Source organism: Sapajus apella, unplaced genomic scaffold (assembly GCF_009761245.1).
Source record: "Sapajus apella isolate SASKATOON/1434 unplaced genomic scaffold, GSC_monkey_1.0 scaffold94, whole genome shotgun sequence".
NCBI classification, from domain to species: domain Eukaryota; kingdom Metazoa; phylum Chordata; class Mammalia; order Primates; family Cebidae; genus Sapajus; species Sapajus apella.
This window is the reverse complement of record NW_022437034.1, coordinates 3,424,392-3,445,276: the sequence shown is the minus strand read 5'-3', so window position 1 is coordinate 3,445,276 and position 20,885 is coordinate 3,424,392. Positions and strand designations below refer to the sequence as shown.

Sequence of the window (20,885 nt, the reverse complement as noted above, 5' to 3'; positions counted from 1 at the left end):
CCAGGCTGGAGTGCAATGGCGTGATCTCGGCTCACCGCAACCTCCGCCTCCTGGGTTCAGGCAATTCTCCTGCCTCAACTTCCTGAGTAGCTGGGATTACAGGCACGCACCACCATGCCCAGCTAATGTTTTGTATTTTTAGTAGAGGCGGGGTTTCACCATGTTGACCAGGATGGTCTCGATCTCTTGACCTCGTGATCCACCCGCCTCGGCCTCCCAAAGTGCTGGGATTACAGGCTTGAGTCACCGCGCCCGGCTGCCTAGTTTGGTCTTTAACTTCTGGTCTCAAGTGATCCTCCCACCTCGGCCTCCCAAAGTCTCACTGTGCTGAGCCCTCAAAAAACTGTATATAGTGGCTGGGTGTGTTTATAGATCACCTGGGGTAATCCAGCGTATATAGTAGCTGGTCTGTAATCCCAGCTACTCAGGAGGTTGAGGCAGGAGAATCCCTTGAACCTGGAAGGCAGAGGTTGTGGTGAGCTGTGATTGTGCTATTGCACTCCAGCCTGGGCAACAAGAGTGAAACTTCATCTAAAAAAAAAAAAAGTGTATATAGTATTTTTTAAAGAAAAAATGGCTGGGTGCTGTGGCTCACACCTGTAATCCCAGCACTTTGGGAGGCTGAGGCAGACAGTCACCTGAGGTTGGGAGGTTCAAGACTAGCCTGGCCAACATGGTGAAACCCTGTCTCTACTAAAAATACAAAAATACAAAAATTAGCCGGGTGTGGTGGCAGGTGCCTGTAATCCCAGCTACTCGGGAGACTGAGGCAGGAAAATCACTTGAACCTAGGAAGTGGAGGCTGCAGTGAGGTGAGATCACTCCATTGGACTCTAGCCTAGACAATAGAGCCAGACTCCATTAAAAAAAAAAAAAAAAAAAAGGAAGAAAAAATAGTCTAGTGCCATGCTGTCTAATGGAACTTTCTGCCATGATGGAAATATTTCAGTGTTCTATTTCTGCACTGCACAACATGGTAGCCACTAGCTTCATGTTGCACCTATAAGCTGGTGTGACTGAAGAAGTGTATTTCTGTATTTTAAATTTTATTTAATGTTAATTAAAATTTAATTAACCACATGTGGCTACTGGCTGCTGTAATGAAGTTCTAGTATTTATATTAAAAATAACTTTATATTCAATTGTATACTTTAAGATGGCTAATAGTTAATTTTATGTTATGTGAATTTTAGCCCACTTAAAAAAAGGATTTCAAAAAGGATTGTAGGCTGGACATGGTGGCTCAGGCCTGTAATCCCAGCATTTTGGGAAGCCAGGACGGGCGGATCACCTGAGATCAGGAGTTAGAGACCAGCCTGGCCAACATGGAGAAACCCCATCTCTACTAAAAATACAAAAATTAGCTGGGTGTGGTGGCAGACACCTGTAATCACAGCTACTTGGGGAGGCTAAGGCAGAAGAATCACCTGAACCTGGGAGGTGGAGGTTGTAGTGAGCTGAGATCATGCCAAAAAAGGGGACTGTAAAATGAATTTCCCTCTGAAACGGTCAGAGAGAATTTTAGCTGAGCTTTTTTTTTTTTTTTTTTTTTTGGCTAGTCAAGTGAAACAGTGGGAGTGAAAAAGGAACAAAGAAATCTGTAGCGGGTTGTGATCAACTAGTGTAAACACCACTGCACCCAGACCAGCCTGAATATTTTTCATTCGCGCATTTTGTATTGTTAGTTGGAACATGAACATATTTATTATAAAAAGTTGAAATATATTTATTTTTTCTAGGGAGGCTCTCACTCTGTCACCCACCGCTGAAGTTCAGTGGCCTGATCATGGCTCATTGCAGCCTCAACCTCCTAGGCTGAAGCAATACTCCAACCTCTCAACCTCCCAAGTAGCTGGGACCACAGGTGCATGCCACTATGCCCAGTAAAATTTTTTTTTTTTACTTTTGGTAGAGACAACTTCTTATCATGTTGTCTCCAGACTTGTCTGGAACTCCTGGGCTCAAGCAATCCTCCCATCTTGGCCACCCAAAGTATTGGGATTATAGATGTGACCTACCATGCCTGTCTGAAACTTTTCTTTCTTTTTTTTTTTTTTGAGACGGAGTTTCACTTTTGTTGCCCAGGCTGGAGTGCAATGGTGCCATGTTAGCTCTTTGCAAACTCTGCCTTCCGGGTTCAAGTGATTCTCCTGCCTCAGCCTCCTGAGTAGCTGGGATTATAGGCATGCGCCACCACGTCCAGCTAATTTTGTATTTTTTTTTTTTGAGACGGAGTTTCGCTCTTGTTACCCAGGCTGGAGTGCAATGGCGCGATCTCGGCTCACCGCAACCTCCGCCTCCTGGGTTCAGGCAATTCTCCTGCCTCAGCTTCCTGAGTAGCTGGGATTACAGGCACGCACCACCATGCCCAGCTAATTTTTTGTATTTTTAGTAGAGACGGGGTTTCACCATGTTGACCAGGATGGTCTCGATCTCTTGACCTCGTGATCCACCTGCCTCAGCCTCCCAAAGTGCTGGGATTACAGGCTTGAGCCACCGCGCCCGGCCTAATTTTGTATTTTTAGTAGAGATGGGGTTTCTCCATGTTGGCCAGGCTGGTCTTGAACTCCCAACCTCAGGTGATCTGTCCACCTCGGCCTCCCAAAGTGCTGCACTGCACCTGGCCATGTTTTTCGAAAACAGAAGAAAGTGAGGGAATAAAATATAAATATAAATATTTATATATATAAAATCCACTTTTCTAGTAATGAAAATGATATAGTATGTCTCAAAACATTGGCTGCTCTGTTTGCTTAATTTTGTGATGATGATTTAAGGCTGTTAGAGAAGCAGAGTTTGGTTTCTGATTTCATTACAAGTAACACTGATTAATAGTGAAGTGGGATATGGGAACGGTAAAGCAACTACTATAACTAGACTGTCAGCAAAAATGCAAATTGATTAATGACGTTTTCTTTTTTCGAAGACAGAGTCTTGCTATGTTTCCCAGGCTGGAATGCAGTGGCATGATCTTGGCTAACTGCAGCCTTGACCTCCTGAGTGCAAGTTATCCTCTTACCTCAGCCTCCCAAATAGCTGGGACTAGAGGTGTGTGCCACCACACCCCACTAATTTTATTTTTTGTAGAAATGAAGTTTCACTACATTCCTCAGGCTGGTCTCCAATTCCTGGGCTCAAGCGATCCTCTGCCTCAGCCTCCCTAAATGCTGGGATTACAGGCCTGAGCCACTCTGTTCAGCAGACATTTTCAATCTTGATATTAGATCACGTTTCCTTTTTTCTCTGAGCTCTGCTAACTTTCCAAATTGTACTCATATCCACAGAGGCAGCAATTTTTGGAGTCAGATTCATATCCAATCTTCTGGACTACAGGTTATCGATCGACTTAACGACCTATGCAACTTACGACCATTCGATTTTACGACCACAATCTGCTCCGCGTCTGGCAGCGCAAACGTTGCCCAGCGGGGCGTACGACAGTGCGGACCAGCTTCTGGCAGCACTACCATCTCCACGTGCACCATTTCAACTATTATCCCAGACTCGGTACAGCAATTTGTGTTTTGTGTCTTGGATATTTTTCATCAAACCCCTCCCAATAAACTTCTCATACATTTCGAAGCAATGGACCCAAACATCAAACGAGTTGCAAGGATTGAACGGATGGCGCACGATGTGTTTCATCCGTATCGTGAAATTTATGAAGAAAAAAAGAAACATACAATTCAGACAAAGCTCACCATGTTTATGAAAAAACTAACTTCGGTCACCCCAACTGCTGCCTCAGATGACGACATCAACGATCCGCAGCCAAGCACCCGCGGCCAATAAAATGTTTCGTACATGTTTATGTATTTTGATATGTTTTGCAATTGGGAAAATGTTTCCTATGGTATTTTTTACACCTGTATTTTGAATTTTTGTATGCACCTGTATTTTGTAATTTTCTATGTTTTGCAAATATTAAACGAGTTGTACTGGTAATGCAGTGTTTTAATTAAACCTGACGAATGTAAAAATAAGAAACAAAATGGTGTAGAGATGATACAAATGGCATAAAATGAACAAAGAAAATTATGATATATAACAATAATGAAAGAAAATTATGATGAAATATGACAAAGATTTTTATAATATCATTTTACAGTACTGTACATATAGCCTACTCAACTTACGACCAAATCGTGTTACGATAGGTCTGTCGGAACCAATCATGGTTAAGTCGAGCACTAGCTGTACAGTGGGTCAAAATATAGCCTGACAAGTTTTTGAATTGTTTTTGAACTTAAGCAGTAATGGATCAGGCCCAAATCTTTAAGTGAATTCCTGGTGTGATTCACATAAAGTATACAGACAACTTAGCCATCTTTTGGAGAGTAGCTCAGTCTTTCCCATCAGTTCAGAGTAGAACCCACTGTGAACTCTTTATATATGTCACCTAAGATTTAAAACTCTCTTTTTCCTACACCCAGATAAATGCTCTATTCAGTTGCAAATGCTTTATACTTCCTATTTTGAAGTCAGTTGCTCGGCAGCGCACCCAAGCAACTGCCAGAGTGATGACAGCTTCAAAAGTTAAGCCACAGTGTGACTTCTAAGCTGAATATAATCAAAGGAATTCCCTTTCATCCTGTTTTCTTTCCAACTCTCAGAACTACTATCATTCCATACACAAAACAGCCAGGATTAAAAACTGGAGCACAGAATTAGGACAAAGCTAACTTTAAGTAGTTTTCTGCTGAGGTGGAAGGATATATCGAAGTATTTTCTAGCTCTAAAGATGTAGGTTAAATTGTGAATACTACCAGCGAGTGGTAAATGAGAGTAAAGCAAAACTAACACACCCTAGAGATTGTAACTGCTCTCAAGGAAGGCACTAAGTGATCACCAGAACCAAACATAACACCTGGCCTATAGTGAGGAAGTAGCTGTTCATTTCAGTAAATGCTTGCTGAATGAATTGAATATTTCAATTCATTCAGGATCCACAGATTCCTTAAAGGTCATCTAATCCAACTTCCTCATTTTATACATGAAAAAATAAAACTGAGGTATAGAGACAATTTTAGCTTATCTGCTGTGACATTTTGAAGCAATGGCTTGTTGGCATGTCATTTGTCATGTGCAAGGTAAAGCCGCATAGCGGGTAAGACTATGAAGCCTCTCTGCCTGACTTCTGGTTTTGCTACTTACTTGCTGCATGACTGTGGACAAATAATTTAACGCATTTATGCCTAGTCTTCCATTACTGGAACGCTAACCATGTGGGAGTAATTTATATCCTACTGCTCAAGGTCATCGCCAAGGACTGACGGCAAAAGTTCAAAAAACTGCAACCTCCAGCATATTTAATATTTTTGTTCCTTGGTTGTCTTATCTGCAAAATGGGAAACAGGCTGAAATGCTTGGGACTGGAAGTATTTTGGATTTCTTTCAGGTTTTGGGATATTTGCATTACACTTAATGATTAAGCTTCCCAAATCCGAAATTCTGAAATTTAAAATGCTCCAATTAGCATTTCCTTTGACCATCCCCTCAGTGCTCAAGAAGTTTTAAATTTTGGAGCATTTTGGATTTCTGGATTAGGGATACTCAACCTGTAATAGTGGCAGCTACCTCACACAGGTGTGACAAAGATTAGTTAATACACGTAAAACACTTGGAACAGTTACAGGCTTAGTAAACACTTCATAAATCTTAGCTATTCAAAATAATTAACGGAGAGTTACTCCTGAGCTTTTCCTATGCAGATCCCAGTTTTTCATACTTACTATGAAAAAAACTTCATGGAAAAAGTTTTAATTCTCTCCATCTAACACAGTCAGCAAGCTCCCAGAGGGGAAAGAATCTGCTCAGGAGGAAGGCCAATGCCTTCTACTAGGCACTTTACACTTTCATTTTAAGGTTCATGATCTTAAGAAATATCCTGCTACCTTCGAGGTCTTTCTACCCTCAATGCTGAGCACAGAACCTGGGTCACAGTGTTTCCATTGTGCTTCCAGTCCAGAGAATTTCAGACGAATGAATGATGAACAAATGACAGAGCGCAGGGCGAGCACCTCAGCAAAGGTCAAGCAGGAGATAGAGAAGCGCGGTGTCTACAGTACTGGTCCATTAAGTTTTTTTTTTTTCTCATTGGGCAGATGTATTCGCACAATTCTACCTTCAACTAGTTTGCCAGGCTCACCGGAGGTGCTCAGTAAAATTTTGTTGAGTAAATACTGATGATGAAGTATCCTGGGACTTGGCCCTGTCAGGGTGGTTGGGGCTAGCAGTGGAGATCCTCACAGGAGAGTAATGATGCTTTTTGGACACAGATTGCTGTGTCCGAGCTGAGATGCTTAAACATTTACTTCATGTACGGCAGGGATGACCTCGCATTCATAAATTCCTTTCCTTTCTAACAGATATATGCCTATTTTCTTAAAAAGAGTAATTCCTTAAAAGTTCCTACCCTAGTACAAAGACAAATTGCAAGCAATCATTAAATTCCATCAACAAATCGTTCCACTTACAGCTGGATTACAACCCAAACCAAATAGAAGCCAAAGCTGTAACTGGGGGTTGGGAAGTGGAGAGAAAGGGGCTGGAGAGGGAGCGGTGAGAACACCAGCGGCTCCCAAGCTAACTCCTAGCCACGCCACCCACCCAGCTGGGTCCCCAGGAAACGACGCCATCGGCGCTGTGCCACTGCGCAGGCTCCAACCCTCGGCCCGCATGCGCAGTCAGTCCAACCCGGCCTGGGGAAGTTTCCTTTCGCACGTCTGCTACATCAGTCTCCTGCTTCTCCACCTACCTTCTCCATTTTCCTAGTCCCTGCAGGTAGGATCCTAGGGGTTAACTCCCTTTTCACCAAGCTCCCGAGGCCCTTGAGCCCTCGGCTTCTTACCTCAGCGGCTTTAGCACTTTCCCCTACAGCCCCGCCCCCAGGGTCTGCCGGAGCTGCCGCGCACACCAGGACGAGGACAGCGGCGTGCTCGCGCCCTCACAATGGGAGCCGGCAGCGTGCGCGCGTCCGTGCCGTGGTGGGCGTGACCAGGGCGGAGACGCGAGTAGGGAAGTAGGGAACGCGCTCCGGGAGAGGACTTCCGGCTCCTTCGCCTTTTCTCCCTGTACGTCTAGTACTTTTCTCCATCTCTTTGATGATTCGGGGCCTCGGCTTCCCTCACGGTATTGCAGGAAGACACAGCTTTCCTCTTCCTCTCCAAACCACCTCGAAGCAGCGTTAAGTTGGTTATTCCCCTCTTTGCTTCCGAGCAGTCTAGGCCCAGGGCCATGCAGGGCAGGTAGCTGCTGCTTTTGCTGTCTTCCGGACAACTACCTGTTCTTCTGGAACTTGTGGTCTGAGGTCCCGACCTTCACCTTAGTCTGTTTTTGTGGGAAACTTTTTTTTTAGCTTTCCCCTTGCAAGTGTTTTGTTGTTGAGAATTTTAGAGGCCTCGGGGAATAGGCCACTGGGGTGTGATGTCATCGACTATTGCTAATTATGTGCCCTTTTCCTCCATCCCTGTCGGTTTACCTTCTGTGTTATTTTTCACGAAACCTCTTCTTGGTTCTGTAAGCACAAAAACCATCAATTATTACTATTTTGAAACATTTATTTTTTTTTTGGAGAGGGAGTCTTGTTCTGTTGCCCAGGCTGGAGTGGACTGGCGCCATCTCAGCTCACTGCAACTTCCACCTCTAAGACTCCCGAGTAGTTGGGATTACAGGCGCCAGCCACCACGCCCGACTACTTTTTGTATTTTTAGTAGCAACGGGGCTTCACCGTGTTGGCAAGACTGGTCTCGAACTCCCAATCTCAGGTGATCTGCCCGCCTCGGCCTCCCAAAGTGCAGGGATTACAGATGTGAGCCACCGCACCCGGCCCAAACCATCCATTAAAGTGACTTATTTGCTGAGGGTTGGACTGAACGTTAGTGTATTTATTAAGGATTGACTTGTTTTCTTTGGAACTCTTCAGTATTTTGGGCCTCAAGACTGTTTGGGCTTCAAGCTGTACGTGATAGGAATATTGGTTCAATTTAACCTCAGCTAGCCTATAAGAACCTTGTTTTTCTAAATTATTGATTCATTAAGTGGTGTGACCAGAAGCTTGGTTTCTCAGTGAGTGATGTGCATTTTGTTGGGCAGTGGCCTGTAGAAATTGGATTCCTTCCATGAGCAATATGTTGATCTGAAAACCGTATTGGTTAAGTTGTTATTTTAACTGTGCTTTGACAGGCAACTGGAGCCGATTGGTATGAATGTCTAGCATCTCTAAAAGTACTTAGGGGTATTTTTTTTTTCTGGGTGGTTAAATTTATTAAATATCCCTCATTGTCTTAATTGTCTTGCTAGATAGAGTGTGCCCAATGTGGTGGCTCATGCCTGTAATCCCAGCACTTTGGGGGGGGCCAAGGCAGGTGGATCCCCTGAGGTCAGGAGTTCAAGACCAGCCTGCCCAACATGGTGAAACCCCGTCTCTACTAAAAATACAAAAAATTAGCTGGGTGTGGTGGTGGGCACCTGTAATTCCAACTACTGGGAAGGCTGAGGCAGGAGAATCTCTTGAACCTGGGAGCCAGAGGTTGCAGGGAGCAGAGATCACGCCATTGCCCTCCAGCCTGGGCAACAAGAATGAGACACCGTCTGGGGGAAAAAAAAATGAGATATTGTGCACATGGTTAGATAACCACTGAAATTTGCATTTTACTAACTAGGTTGAAGTAATAAAGAGACCTTTATTCTCTCTTTCAAAGTCATGAACAGGCTGTGTTTATATATAGGCATTTATAATGCCTTTTTCTTTTCTCTCTTTTTCTTTCCTCCCTTTTTTTTTTTTTTTTTTTGAAACGGAGCTTTGCTCTTGTTGCCCAGGCTGGAGTGCAGTGGTGTGATCTTGGCTCACCGCATTCTCTGCCTCCCAGGTTCAAGCAATTCTCCTGCCTCAGCCTCCTGAGTAGCTGGTATTACAGGCATGTGCCACCACGCCTGACTAATTTTTTGTATTTTAGTAGAGGCGGGGTTTCTCCATGCTGGCCAGGCTGACCTCAGGTGATCCACCTGCCTCAGCCTCCCGAAATGCTGGGATTACAGGCGTGAGCCACCATGCCTGGCCCCCCCCACCCCCCGCTTTTTTTTTTTTTTTTTTAAGAGAGACAGGGTTTTGCCATGTGCCCAGGCTAGTTTCAAACTCTTGAGCTCAAGCAGTCCTCCTTCCTTGGCTTCCCAAAGTGCTGGGATTACAGGAGTGAGCCACCATGCCTGGCCCTTTTCTCTTTTTCTTTTTTTAGAGGCTGGTCTTGATTTCCAGCCTCAAGCAATCCTCCCACCTTGGCCTCTCAAAATGCTAGGATTACAGGTGTGAGCCACTGTTCCTGGCCAGCCCTCCCTCCCTTCCTCCCTTCTTTTTTTTCTTTTTTTAGAGTGTATGCCTTTTAATCTCTATTTTGGAGGGTGATAAATACTTTACACATTACTTTGTTGTCTGGAGTGAGCCAGTGTGGTAAAAAAAAATGCAGCAATTGACATAAACTAGTTTACAGATGGGAAATCCAATGGGAAACAGGGCCTTTTTTGTTTAAGAGACACTGTGATCTGATGCCCAATTCAGACCTATGTAATACACTAGAGATAGGACTATCTCTAGTCACTAGAGTTAGGACTTTAATTATCACTAAGAAAGGTAAGACGTTAATTATATTTTTCAGAACGTCACTGGAATATTATTTGGAGAAAGTGTCATGGAAGTTCTGCGTCCACAGCTTATAAGAATTGATGGCCGGAATTATAGGAAGAATCCAATCCAAGAACAGACCTATCAACGTGAAGAAGATGAAGAGGACTTTTATCAAGGTAATCCTAGTTGCTCTTTGGTCAGATAAGTAAAATGTCCTGTGTATTGTAGGATCAATTCTTTGTTTTGTTTCAATGTGTTTGTGTGTCTGCACTGAAATTTGAGATGTTTGGCCTCATATAGCTCCATTTGTGTTCATGTCTAAGGGTACTGATGAGTTTGAGTTTAGCCGAAGTGTTTTTGGTTGCAATTTATAAGTTATGTTTCTTCTTTGTACAGAGGCTTAAATATCATAAAGAGTAATTTTAGTTAATTATTGATATTAACCATTTATATTCTATGGCGAAATTAAATTCTTTTGTCTGTAAAGTTATAATTATTATTATTTTTTGAGACAGTCTTATTCTGTCACCTAGGCTGGAGTGCAGTCGTGTGATCTCCGCTCACTGCAACCCCCTCCTCCCAGGTTCCAGCAATTCTAGTGCCTCAGCCTCCCAAGTGGCTGGGACCACGGGCGCATGCCACGATGCCCAGCTAATTTTTGTATTTTTAGTAGAGATAGGATTTCACCATTGTTGGCCAGGCTGGTCTTGAGCTCCTGACCTCAAGTGATCCACCTGCCTCGGCCTCCCTAAGTGCTGGGATTATAGGCGTGAGCCATTGTGCCCAGCCCTAAAGTAATTATATGTAAATTTCTGAAATAAATGAACGTATGTATTTAGTCCAGTGCCCAATAGTGTTACCAAAATCCTTGGATGCTTACATCCCTTTTGTAGAACAGCGTGTTATTTGCATGTAACCTACACGTATCCTACTTGAAATCCTCTATTATAATACATATATACCTAATACAATGCAAGTGTTCTGTAAATAGTTGTTATGCTGTATTTTTATTTTTTATTTTATTTATTATTTATTATTATTATTTTTTTTTGAGATAGAGTTTTGCTCTTGTCGCCCAGGCTGGAGTGTAACAGCGCGATCTCGGCTCACTGCAACCTCTGCCTCCTGGGTTCAAGCAATTCTCCTGCCTCAGCCTCCCCAGTAGCTGGGTCTACTGGCACGTGTCACCATGCCTGGCTAATTTTTGTATTTTCTTTTTTTTTTTTTGAGATAGAGTCTTGCTCTGTCACCCAGGCTGGAGTGCAGTGGTGAAATCTCGGCTCACTGCAACCTCTGCCTCTCAGATTCAAGCAATTCTCCTGCCTCAGCCTCCCGAGTAGCTGGGACTACAGGTGCACACCATCACACCCAGCTAATTTTTGTATTTTTAGTAGAGACGGGGTTTCACCATGTTGGCCTTGATGGTCTCGATCTCTTGACCTTGTGATCCACCTGCCTCGGCCTCCCAAAGTGCTGGGATTATAGGCATGAGCCACCACGCCTGGCCTAAGTTTTGCATTTTTAGTTGAGACAGTGTTTCACCATGTTGGCCAGGGTGGTGTTGATCTCCTGACCTTGGGTGATCCGCCCACCTTGGCCTCCCAAAGCGCTGGGATTACAAGCATTTGCCACCATGCCCGACATGTATTTTTTTTTAATTTGTATTATTTTTATTGCTGTATTGTTATTTTACTTATTTTTTTCCAAATAATTTTTTTTTCCTTTTTTAAGAGACAGGCCCATTCTGGAGTGCAGTGGTACAACCTTGGTTCACTGCAGCCTGAACCTCCTGGGCTCAAACAATTCTCCCACATCAGCCTCCTCAGTAGTGAGGACTGTCGGCATGTGCCACCATGTCCAGCTAATCTTTGTAGAGATGAGGGATTTTACTTTGTTGCCCAGGCTAGATTTTGTTTCAAATATTTTCAGTCTGCAGTTGGTTGAATCCACAGATGGAGAATCCTTGGATATGGAGGACCAGCATTATATAGACATCTTTGATAAAGTTTAGTTTATTAATTAGGCACAGTAAGAGATTAATAACAACTAATAAAATAGAACAATTATAACAATACATTGTAATAAAAGTAATGCAAATGTGGTCTCTCTGTGTCATGCTCAGTATCTTACTGTAGTAATAGTTTTGGACAGCAGTTAACTGCAGATAACTGAAACCTCAGAAAGTGAAACCACAGATGAGGGGGAGCTACTGTATGCATATGCTACCTTCTGAGGCTTCCAAGACTGAAAGATTTAAAATAGTCATTATATGTTTTTTATGGTTTATTGCTTATAAGATCAGGTCAGAAGGAGTATCAGAGCAGTATCATGCAATGTACAGTGTCTGGCTGTTCTTTAGGCCTGTGTATTGCTATTTAAAAACCCCAACAGTGGTTGACAGCTAAGGTGAAAACTGTTGTCCACAGAGCAACACTTTTTCTGAGTGATATGTCGTGGTTTCTGTGCAGGCTCCATGGAGTGCGCTGATGAGCCGTGTGATGCCTATGAGGTGGAGCAGACCCCACAAGGATTCCGGTCTACCGTGAGGGCCCCTAGCTTGCTCTATAAGTGAGTCATGGGGATACACTTCCAGGAAACTCAGTGGGAAATGGACTCTTTGGTCATCTATACTTATTGCAATGCTTGATCACTAATGATAAAGTAGTGTAGTTTTATGTCCTAAAATTTCAAAGGACTGATTACAGAATAATTCCATTGTTCTACATGTATGGATAAGCTGATTTTGCCTCTTGTGTTAGGCCATTCTTTCATTGCTATGAAGAAATATCTGAGGCTGGGTAATTTATAAAGAAAAGAGGTTTTATTGGCTCATGGCTCTACAGATAGTACCGGCATGGCACTGGCATCTGGGGAGGCCTCAGGGACCTTTTACTCTTGGCAGAAGCTGAAGTGGGAGCAGGCATGTCACATGGTGAAAGCAGGAGCAAAAACGATGGGAAGTGAGGTGCCACACACTTTTAAACAACCAGATCTTGTGTGAGCTCACTCATTGATCAAGGAGATGGTGCGCAGCCATCATGAGGGATCCACCCCCATGATCCAAACACCTGCCACCAGGCCCTACTTCCAACACTGAGGATTACATTTCAACATGAGACTTGGCAGGGATACAGATCCAAACCACATCACCTTTTTTTTTTTTTTAATTATTGTATTTTTGAGACAGGGTCTTATTCTGTTGTGAGGCTAGAGTGCAGTTGCACGATCTCGGCTCACTGCAGCCTCGACTGCCCAGGCTAAAGCAGTCCTCCCACCTCAGCCTCCCAAGTAGCTGGGACTGGCACACACCACCAAGACTGCCTGATTTTTTAAATTACTTGTAGAGATGTGGTTCTTACTATGTTTCCCTGGCTGATCTTGAACTCCTGGATTCAAGTTATCCTCCTACCTTGGTCTCCCAAAGTATTGGCATAAGATGCTATGCCCAGCCACCATATCCCATGTTACTTTTAAATATTATTATTTTTTAAAGACAGGGCTTCTGTTTTGTCATCCAGGCTGGAATGCAGTGATGCGATCTCAGCTCACTGCAACCTCTGTCTCTCCGGTTCAGGCGATTCTCTTGCTTCAGCCTCCCGAGTAGCTGGGACTACAGGCATGTGCCACCACGCCCAGCTAATTTTTTGTGTTTTTGTTAGAGACAGGGTTTTGCCACGTCGGCCAGGCTGGTCTTTGAACTCCTGGCCTCAAGTGATCTGCCTCCCTCGGCCTCCAAAAGTGCTGTGATTACAGGCATGAACCACTGTGCCTGACCTATAGTGAATATTTTAGATTTTCCATGTAAACCTCTTTCGAGTCCAGCTGTACTTTTAACTGGAAACATGCCAGTATGGGTTTAATGAAGACAGCATGTGTCATGCCACATACCTGTTGACTTTGTTAGGGATGGCACTATGTTAGAGAGGCTGGGGAAGAGACCCAGAGCCAGCAAATGAGACACAGCATTTTATCAAGTGGACTTACATAAAGGGCGGTGCGGTGGTGGTGGGCTTGACAAAACATCAACTGCTTGTAAAAAGCATATAGTTTATATAACATTTCCACTTAGCACCCTGCCTCTAGCAGCCATCACCTGGCAACCTTTATTTAACCCAAAAGAAAGGGACTCAATCCCCTGTATGGTGTGGGTTCCATAAATGGGCCAGGGGATTCAGATATTGCTCATAGATAAAGGAATGAAGCTTTGGGTTGGAATGAATCCAAGCCAGATTCTGTAGCTTGGAAATCTGAACACACATTCTTCTTAGATAATGGGGTGATTCTCAGGTAGGCTTAAGTTATTGCTGTCAGCTGTGTCTGCCATACAGGATCCTTCTCCTGGTATCCTTAACTTATCACTGTTAGGGGCATCTGCCGTACAGCATGGCCTGTGTGGAGCTGTGTGTCACTCATTGGGAAGGTCTTTCATATATGATCACATTTAATCCTTATGACAACCTTTTGACAAATAGGTATTATTCACTCTTTTTTAATTTCAAATTTTATTTTTATTATTTATTTATTTATTTGTTATATTTTTTGAGACTGAGTTTCACTCTTGTTGCCTAGGCAATGGCACGATCTTGGCTCATGGCAACCTCCATCTCTTGGGTTCAAGGCATTCTCCTGCCTAAGTCTCCTAAGTAGCTGGGATTTACAGGCATGCAGCACCACGCCCAGCTAATTTTTGTATTTTTAGTAGAGACGGGGTTTCACCGTGTTGGTCAGGCTGGTCTTGAATGCATGACCTCAGGTGATCCACCTGCCTTGGCCTTCCAAAGTGCTGGGATTACAAAGTGCTAGGCGTGAGCCACTGCACCCAGCCAAATTTAATTTAATTTTATTTAGTTATTTAATTTATTGAGATGGAATCTCCCTCTGATGCCCAGGCTGGAGTGCAATGGTGTGATCTCTACTCACTGCAGCCTCTGTCTCCCAGGTTCAAGCAATTCTCCTGCTCAGCCTCCCGAGTAGCTGGGATTACCAGTGCCCGCCACCATACCCCACTAATTTTTCTTTTTTTTTGAGACAGAGTTTCACTCTTGTCACCTAAGCTGGAGTACAGTGCCATGATCTTGGCTCACTGCAACCTTTCCCTCCTGAGTTCAAATGATTCACCTGCCTCAGCCTCCCTAGTAGCTGGGATTACATGTACTTGCCATCACGTCTGGCTAATTTTTGTATTTAGTGGAGACAGGGTTTTACCATGTTGGCCAGGCTGCTTTCTATCTCCTGACTTCAGATGATCTGTCTGCCTTGGCCTCCCAAAGTGCTTGAATTACAGGCGTGAGCCACTGTGCCTGGCCTTGAGCCACCTTGCCTGGCCTCTCTAATTTTTGTATTTTTAGTAGAGTTGTGGTTTTGCCATGTTGGCCAGGCTGGTCTTGAACTCCTGACCTCAAGTGATCCGCCCACCTCAGCCTCTCAAAGTGTTGGGATTACAGGTATGAGCCACTGCAGCCAGCCTATTTTTATTTCTTTATTTAATTAATTTTTTATTATTTTATTTTTTTAAGACAGAGACTTGCTCTGTTGCCCAGGCTGGAGTGCAGTGGTGCGATCTTGGCTCACTGCAACCTCCACCTCCTGGGTTCAAGTGATTCTCCTGCCTCAGCCTCCCGATAGCTGGGATTACAGGCATGTGCCACCACACCCAGCTAATTTTTGTATTTTTAGTAGAGATGGGGTTTCACCATGTTGCCCAGGATGGTCTCGATCTCCTGACCTCATGATCTGCCCGCCTTGGCCTCCCAAAGTGCTGGGATTACAGGCATGAGCTACTGCAGCCAGCCCTGTTTTTATTTTTTTAGAGACAGGATCTCTTTTTGTCACCTAGGCCAGAGTGCTGTGGTGTGATCATAGCTCATCATAGCTTTGAACTCTTGGGCTCAAGGGATCCTTCTGCATCAGCCTCTCACTTCATTTTTATATGTGAAGAAGTAGGCTTACAGTGGTTATATGAGTTGCTCAAGGCTTGTTTGATTCTAAAGCCTTTTAAACCTCAATCACTTTGCTTTCTAAGGTGCTGAAGCCTAGATTATTAATAGCACTTTGAGCCACTGCGTTTTGTTATAGGCTTGTTCACTAGCCACATAGTAGCACACTGGAGCCTGATAGAAAGCACTTCTAATTGGTAAGGTGTGAAGACAAAGGCCTCAGAGTTGGTGCCCTACAATCTCCAGCCCAATACAATGGGAAACCACTTGGAAACTACAGACTTCCAATCTTCTAATCATCTTACTTTAAAAAACTGGCTTACTATAATAGATTTTAATGGAAGTAATTGGGCTTGGTTATCCCATGAAAAAACAAATGAGCAATTTTAGACATAGTTATCCATAGTATTGGGTACTGTAATTGAAATCATAGAAGTTGAAATAACGTTGATGATGAGTTTTCTCTTAACTCTGTAGCCCTGTGACCACCTCTTAACTGCTTTAGTCTCTGCAACTTCTCTCTTGGGATTCAGTAGTCTCATTCATTTGAACATAGCAAATGACTGGGGGTTCCAGAAGATAACTTTGGATTGTTACAATTATTTACACTTGAAAGCCTAGGAGAGTAATGTAAATGAGTCAATAAGTGATTGAAGTGGGGTAGATGAAAGACTGTCGGGAGTGATGGGGATTGTGAGCTCATGTCCTGTCTTCATGGGGTAGTCGAGAGTTGGCTATAGCTTTCTGTTGTCATGAGTCCTCAGATGTTCTAATTTTTCTATTAAAAATTTTTTTTTTGATATGGAGTCTCATTCTTGTTGCCCAGGCTGGAATACAGTGGTATGATCTCAGCTCACTGTGACCCCTGCCTCTGGGTTCAAGTGATTCTCCTGCTTCAGCCTCCTGAGTAGTTGGGATTACAGGTGCCCTGGCGTCACGCCTGGTTAAGTTTTGTATTTTAGTAGAGATGGGGTTTCACCATGTTGGCCAGGCTGGTCTCGAACTCCTGACTTCAGGCGATCTTCCCACCTTGGCCTTTCAGAGTGCTGGGATTAGAGGTGTGAACCACTGAGGCTGGCCTAAAATATTTTTTTAGAGATGGGGTCTTACTCTTTTGCCTAGGCTGGCCTCAAACTCCTGGTCTTAAGCAGTCCTCCCACCTCAGCCTCTTGAGTAGCAGAGATTACAGGCATGAGCCACTGTGCCTGCTGGCCAGCTTTTCTTTTACTTAATTGCAGACCTAGATTTTGAATCTAATTTTGAGAAGCAAATGGGTGTTGGGCATGGTTTTTCTATGCATCGAATTGGCTATAGGGCCAAAAACTCATTTTTGCCAATGACTTTAATGCGGCATGTTCTAAAGCTAGATGACTTGTAATTTCTTCCACAAATATTGGGCTTTTGAACCACTTTTCCGTAAGGGAATATCTCTAGTCACAAAGGATTTAAACATGATGAGATTCTTAATTTTGGTACATTTTGAGTTAATATCCTTTTAATTACCTTTTCTTTATACAGGCATATAGTTGGAAAGAGAGGGGACACTAGGAAGAAAATAGAAATGGAGACCAAAACGTCTATTAGCATTCCTAAACCTGGACAAGATGGGGAAATTGGTGAGACTCAGTAGATATGAGTTATATTTGAAGTCACTTTTGCATGTGTATGGTATAATGTAACTGATTACAGCGTTTAGTAACTATGTTCTCTGTGCGGTTCTATAGCTATGGGCTTTTTTATGGTTTATCAGTACCAATCTCCCAAATGAGGAAAGATGGAATTATACAGCCTTATCTTGATTGAGTACCGGGACCTTAATTTTATACTTTACCATGCATTGGTGATTGATGGAATAAAGCATCTAGACTTCAGTATGTATTAGATTTCTTTTCCCTCTGTCACCCAGGCTGGAGTGCAATGGCATGGTCTCGGCTCACTGCAACCTCTGCCCCCTGGGTTCAAACGATTCTCTTGCCTCAGCCTCCCAAGTAGCTGGGACTACAGGTGTGTGCCACCACACCTGGCTAATTTTTGTATTTTTAGTAGAGACGAGGTTTCACTATGTTGGTCAGGCTGGTCTCGAACTCCTGACCTCATGATCCACCTACCTCCACTTCCCAAAGTGCTGAGATTACAGGCGTGAGCCACCGTGCCTGACCTAGATTTATTTTTGTGCTTTGGTAGCTTGAAGTGGATTTGTGAATTGTTTCCAGTTAGAATTAGAGACAACCAATGGGATCAGTGAATATGAAATAAAGTTTAGCCTTTTCCATTATGTTCTCAACTTTTTGCCCTTGATTTTGTAAACCAGGAAGGAAATGAAAGAAATTAACAGAATATTTCCATTATTTAATTTGTACTTTTAGTTTCTTTTTTTTTTTTTTTTGGGACGGAGTTTCGCTCTTGTTAGCCAGGCTGGAGTGCAATGGCGTGATCTCGGCTCACCGCAACCTCCGCCTCCTGGGTTCAGGCAATTCTCCTGCCTCAGCCTCCTGAGTAGCTGGGATTACAGGCACGCACCACCATGCCCAGCTAATTTTTTTTTGTATTTTTAGTAGAGACGGGGTTTCACCGTGTTGACCAGGATGGTCTCGATCTCTTGACCTCGTGATCCACCCGCCTCGGCCTCCCAAAGTGCTGGGATTACAGGCTTGAGCCACCGCGCCTGGCTATGTACTTTTAGTTTCAAATGTAAACTTGTACTATCACACACATTTGTATTATGTGTGTCAGATAAGTAAAAAGAAATATTTTGATTTTATTTTTGACAGTTAATTTTTTTTTTTTTTTCTTTTTTTTGAGACGGAGTTTCGCTCTTGTTACCCAGGCTGGAGTGCAATGGCGCGATCTCGGCTCACCGCAACCTCCGCCTCCTGGGTTCAGGCAATTCTCCTGCCTCAGCCTCCTGAGTAGCTGGGGTTACAGGCACACGCCACCATGCCCAGCTGAATTTTTTATTTTTAGTAGAGATGGGGTTTCACCATGTGGTCTCGGTCTCTTGACCTCGTGATCCACCCGCCTCGGCCTCCCAAAGTGCTGGGATTACAGGCGTGAGCCACTGCGCCCGGCCCGACAGTTAATTTTTATTAAACCTAAGGCAAATCATAAAAAAAAGGGTAGTGATTAAAATAATATAACTTGACTCAAATAACTGTTCTGATGAAGAAAAATAGTTTAGCAGTATAAATCAAGTCAGAAAGTATCTGTATCAAGCCTCAGTGTGAACCAAGGGCATAGGCTTTTGTTGTACAATGACTTTGAGTGAGGGGCATTGTTAGGACAAAATTGTAAACTTGTTCTGGAAGGATGGATTTTTTTTTTTTTTTTTTTTTGGAGACAGTCTCGCTCTGTTGTCCAGGCTGGAGTGCCAAGGCTCACTGCAACCGCTGTCCCGCAGGTTCAAGCAATTCTTCTGCCTCAGCCTCCTGAGTAACTGGGACTACAGGCGTGTGCCACCATACCCAGCTAATTTTTGTATTGATTCATAGAGACAGGGTTTTGCCATGTTGGCCAGGCTGGTCTCAAGTGATCCACCCATCTTGGCCTTTTAAAGTGCTGGGATTACAGATGTGAGCTACCGTGCCTGGCTGATGGACCTTTTTAAAGTCAAAGAATGCAGCAACCTCCAATAATTCATTAACCCATTTTTTTTTCTTTTTTCATTTAAAAGTTTTTATTTTTTATTGAGACAGGGTTTCACCATGTTTCCTAGGCTGATCTTGAACTTTTGGTCTCAAGTAATCTGCCTGTCTTGGCCTCCCAAGGTGCTGGAATTACAGGCTGAGCCACCATACCCGGCCTTTTAATCATTTATTTTAGTTTTTTTTTTGGAGACAGAGTCTCTCTCTGTTGTCCAGGCTGGAGTGTAGTGGCGTGATCACAGCTCACTGCAGCCTCTACCTCCTGAGCTCAATCAGTCCTCCCATCTCAGCCTGCCATAGCTGGGACTACAGGCACATGCCACCACACCTGGCTAATTTTAATTTTTTTTTGTATTTTTTGTAGAGACAAGGTTTCACCACATTGCTCAGGCTGGCCTGGAATTCCTCAGCTCAAGTGACCTGCCTACCTTGGCTTCCAAAGTATTGGGGTTACAGGCATGAGCGTGTTGCCCAGGCTAGTGTGCAGTGACTCCGTCATAGCTCACTGTAGCCTTGAACTCCTGGGCTCAAGCAATCCTCCTCCCTCAGCCTTCGAAGTAGCTGTTACTACAGGCACATGCCACCATGCCCAGGTAATTTTTATTTTTGTTTGTAGAGATGGGGTCTTGCTATGTTGCCCAGGCAGGCTTTGAACTCCTGGGTTTAAGTGATCCTTCTTCCTTGGCCTCCCAAAGTACTGGGATTATAGACCTGAGTCACTGCCCCCAGCCCCATTTTCCATTAATGCTCATGGATTGTATTGTTTTCACGAAAGAATTATAAGTACCGTTCATTTTATGTTATGTAAGAATAATCACCTTGACTGGGGACAGTGGCACATACCTGTAATGTCAGCGCTTCGGGAGATTGAGGTCGGAGGATCGCTTGAGCCCAGGAGGTCGAGGCTGCAATGAGCTGTGTTCACGGCACCACACTCCAGCCTGGGCGACAGAATGAGACCCTGTCATACACACACACACAAAAGAATAATCACCTTGACAGCAGATAAGTAGCAATTGACTTTAGAGCAGTGGTATCCAGAAGTACTTACTGTGATAGTGAGAATGTTTTGTATCCATGCCATCTAGCACAGGAGCTGCATGTGTCAGGTACTGATCATATGTGACTGTGAGTACTTGAAATATTGCTAGTGTGACAAGAACTGAATTTTTACATTTACTGAATTCAGATTAATTTAACTAGCTGCATGTGGGCTCACATATTGGCTAGTGCAGTGCCGCAGGTTTTCTTTACTTCCCTGATAATGTTAACAAACTCTAGCATTAGAACTTTAACAGCATTTGGAAAGGTTTTTATTAAAATAAATATTCAGTTTATTAGAATTGTAAGTGCGAACATTTATTTTCCTTAAGCTTTAACATTCAAGTTACAAATACTAAAGTCATTTTATAATTGCATTAAAGTGTCATCTATTTTTTTCTGATTATAAAATTAATACATGCTTTCAAAAAAGAGAAAGGTTACAGAAATAATGTATAAGGTATAAATGGAAGTCTCTTATGATATGAACCCAAACATAATTGCTATTAACATTTGTTATATGTTCCCCATTTTTTTATCTGTGTAGTAAGTTTTATATATACGTATAAATATATACATATACATATACATGTATATATATGTATATATATGTGTGTATATATATATACACACACACATATATAT

At 43.3% G+C, this 20,885-nt stretch overlaps 2 protein-coding genes across 10 annotated transcripts in view; one reads left to right on the top strand and one right to left on the bottom strand.

Annotated features, from left to right (window-relative positions):
• ANAPC16 (anaphase promoting complex subunit 16) overlaps positions 1-6,975 on the bottom strand; it is a 17,676-nt gene extending 10,701 nt beyond the window's left edge. Inside the window, exon 1 of one of the 4 annotated variants that reach the window (XM_032256297.1) lies at positions 6,851-6,975. The gene's annotated coding sequence lies outside the window, so the exon portion shown is untranslated. Of the gene's footprint in view, positions 1-6,609; positions 6,700-6,757 lie in introns of those variants that run through there. The other 3 variants (XM_032256301.1, XM_032256298.1, XM_032256300.1) reach the window with 3 other exon arrangements.
• The window catches only part of ASCC1 (activating signal cointegrator 1 complex subunit 1), a 133,158-nt gene that overhangs the window by 1,523 nt on the left and 110,750 nt on the right, over positions 1-20,885 (top strand). For 2 of the 6 annotated variants that reach the window (XM_032256290.1, XM_032256295.1), the window contains exons 1-4: positions 6,667-6,783; positions 9,654-9,798; positions 12,091-12,190; positions 17,077-17,174. In XM_032256290.1, the coding sequence (XP_032112181.1) occupies positions 9,687-9,798; positions 12,091-12,190; positions 17,077-17,174 (310 nt within the window). In that variant the 5' untranslated portion in view covers positions 6,667-6,783; positions 9,654-9,686. Of the gene's footprint in view, positions 1-6,666; positions 7,186-9,653; positions 9,799-12,090; positions 12,191-17,076; positions 17,175-20,885 lie in introns of those variants that run through there. The other 4 variants (XM_032256292.1, XM_032256293.1, XM_032256291.1 and 1 more) reach the window with 4 other exon arrangements.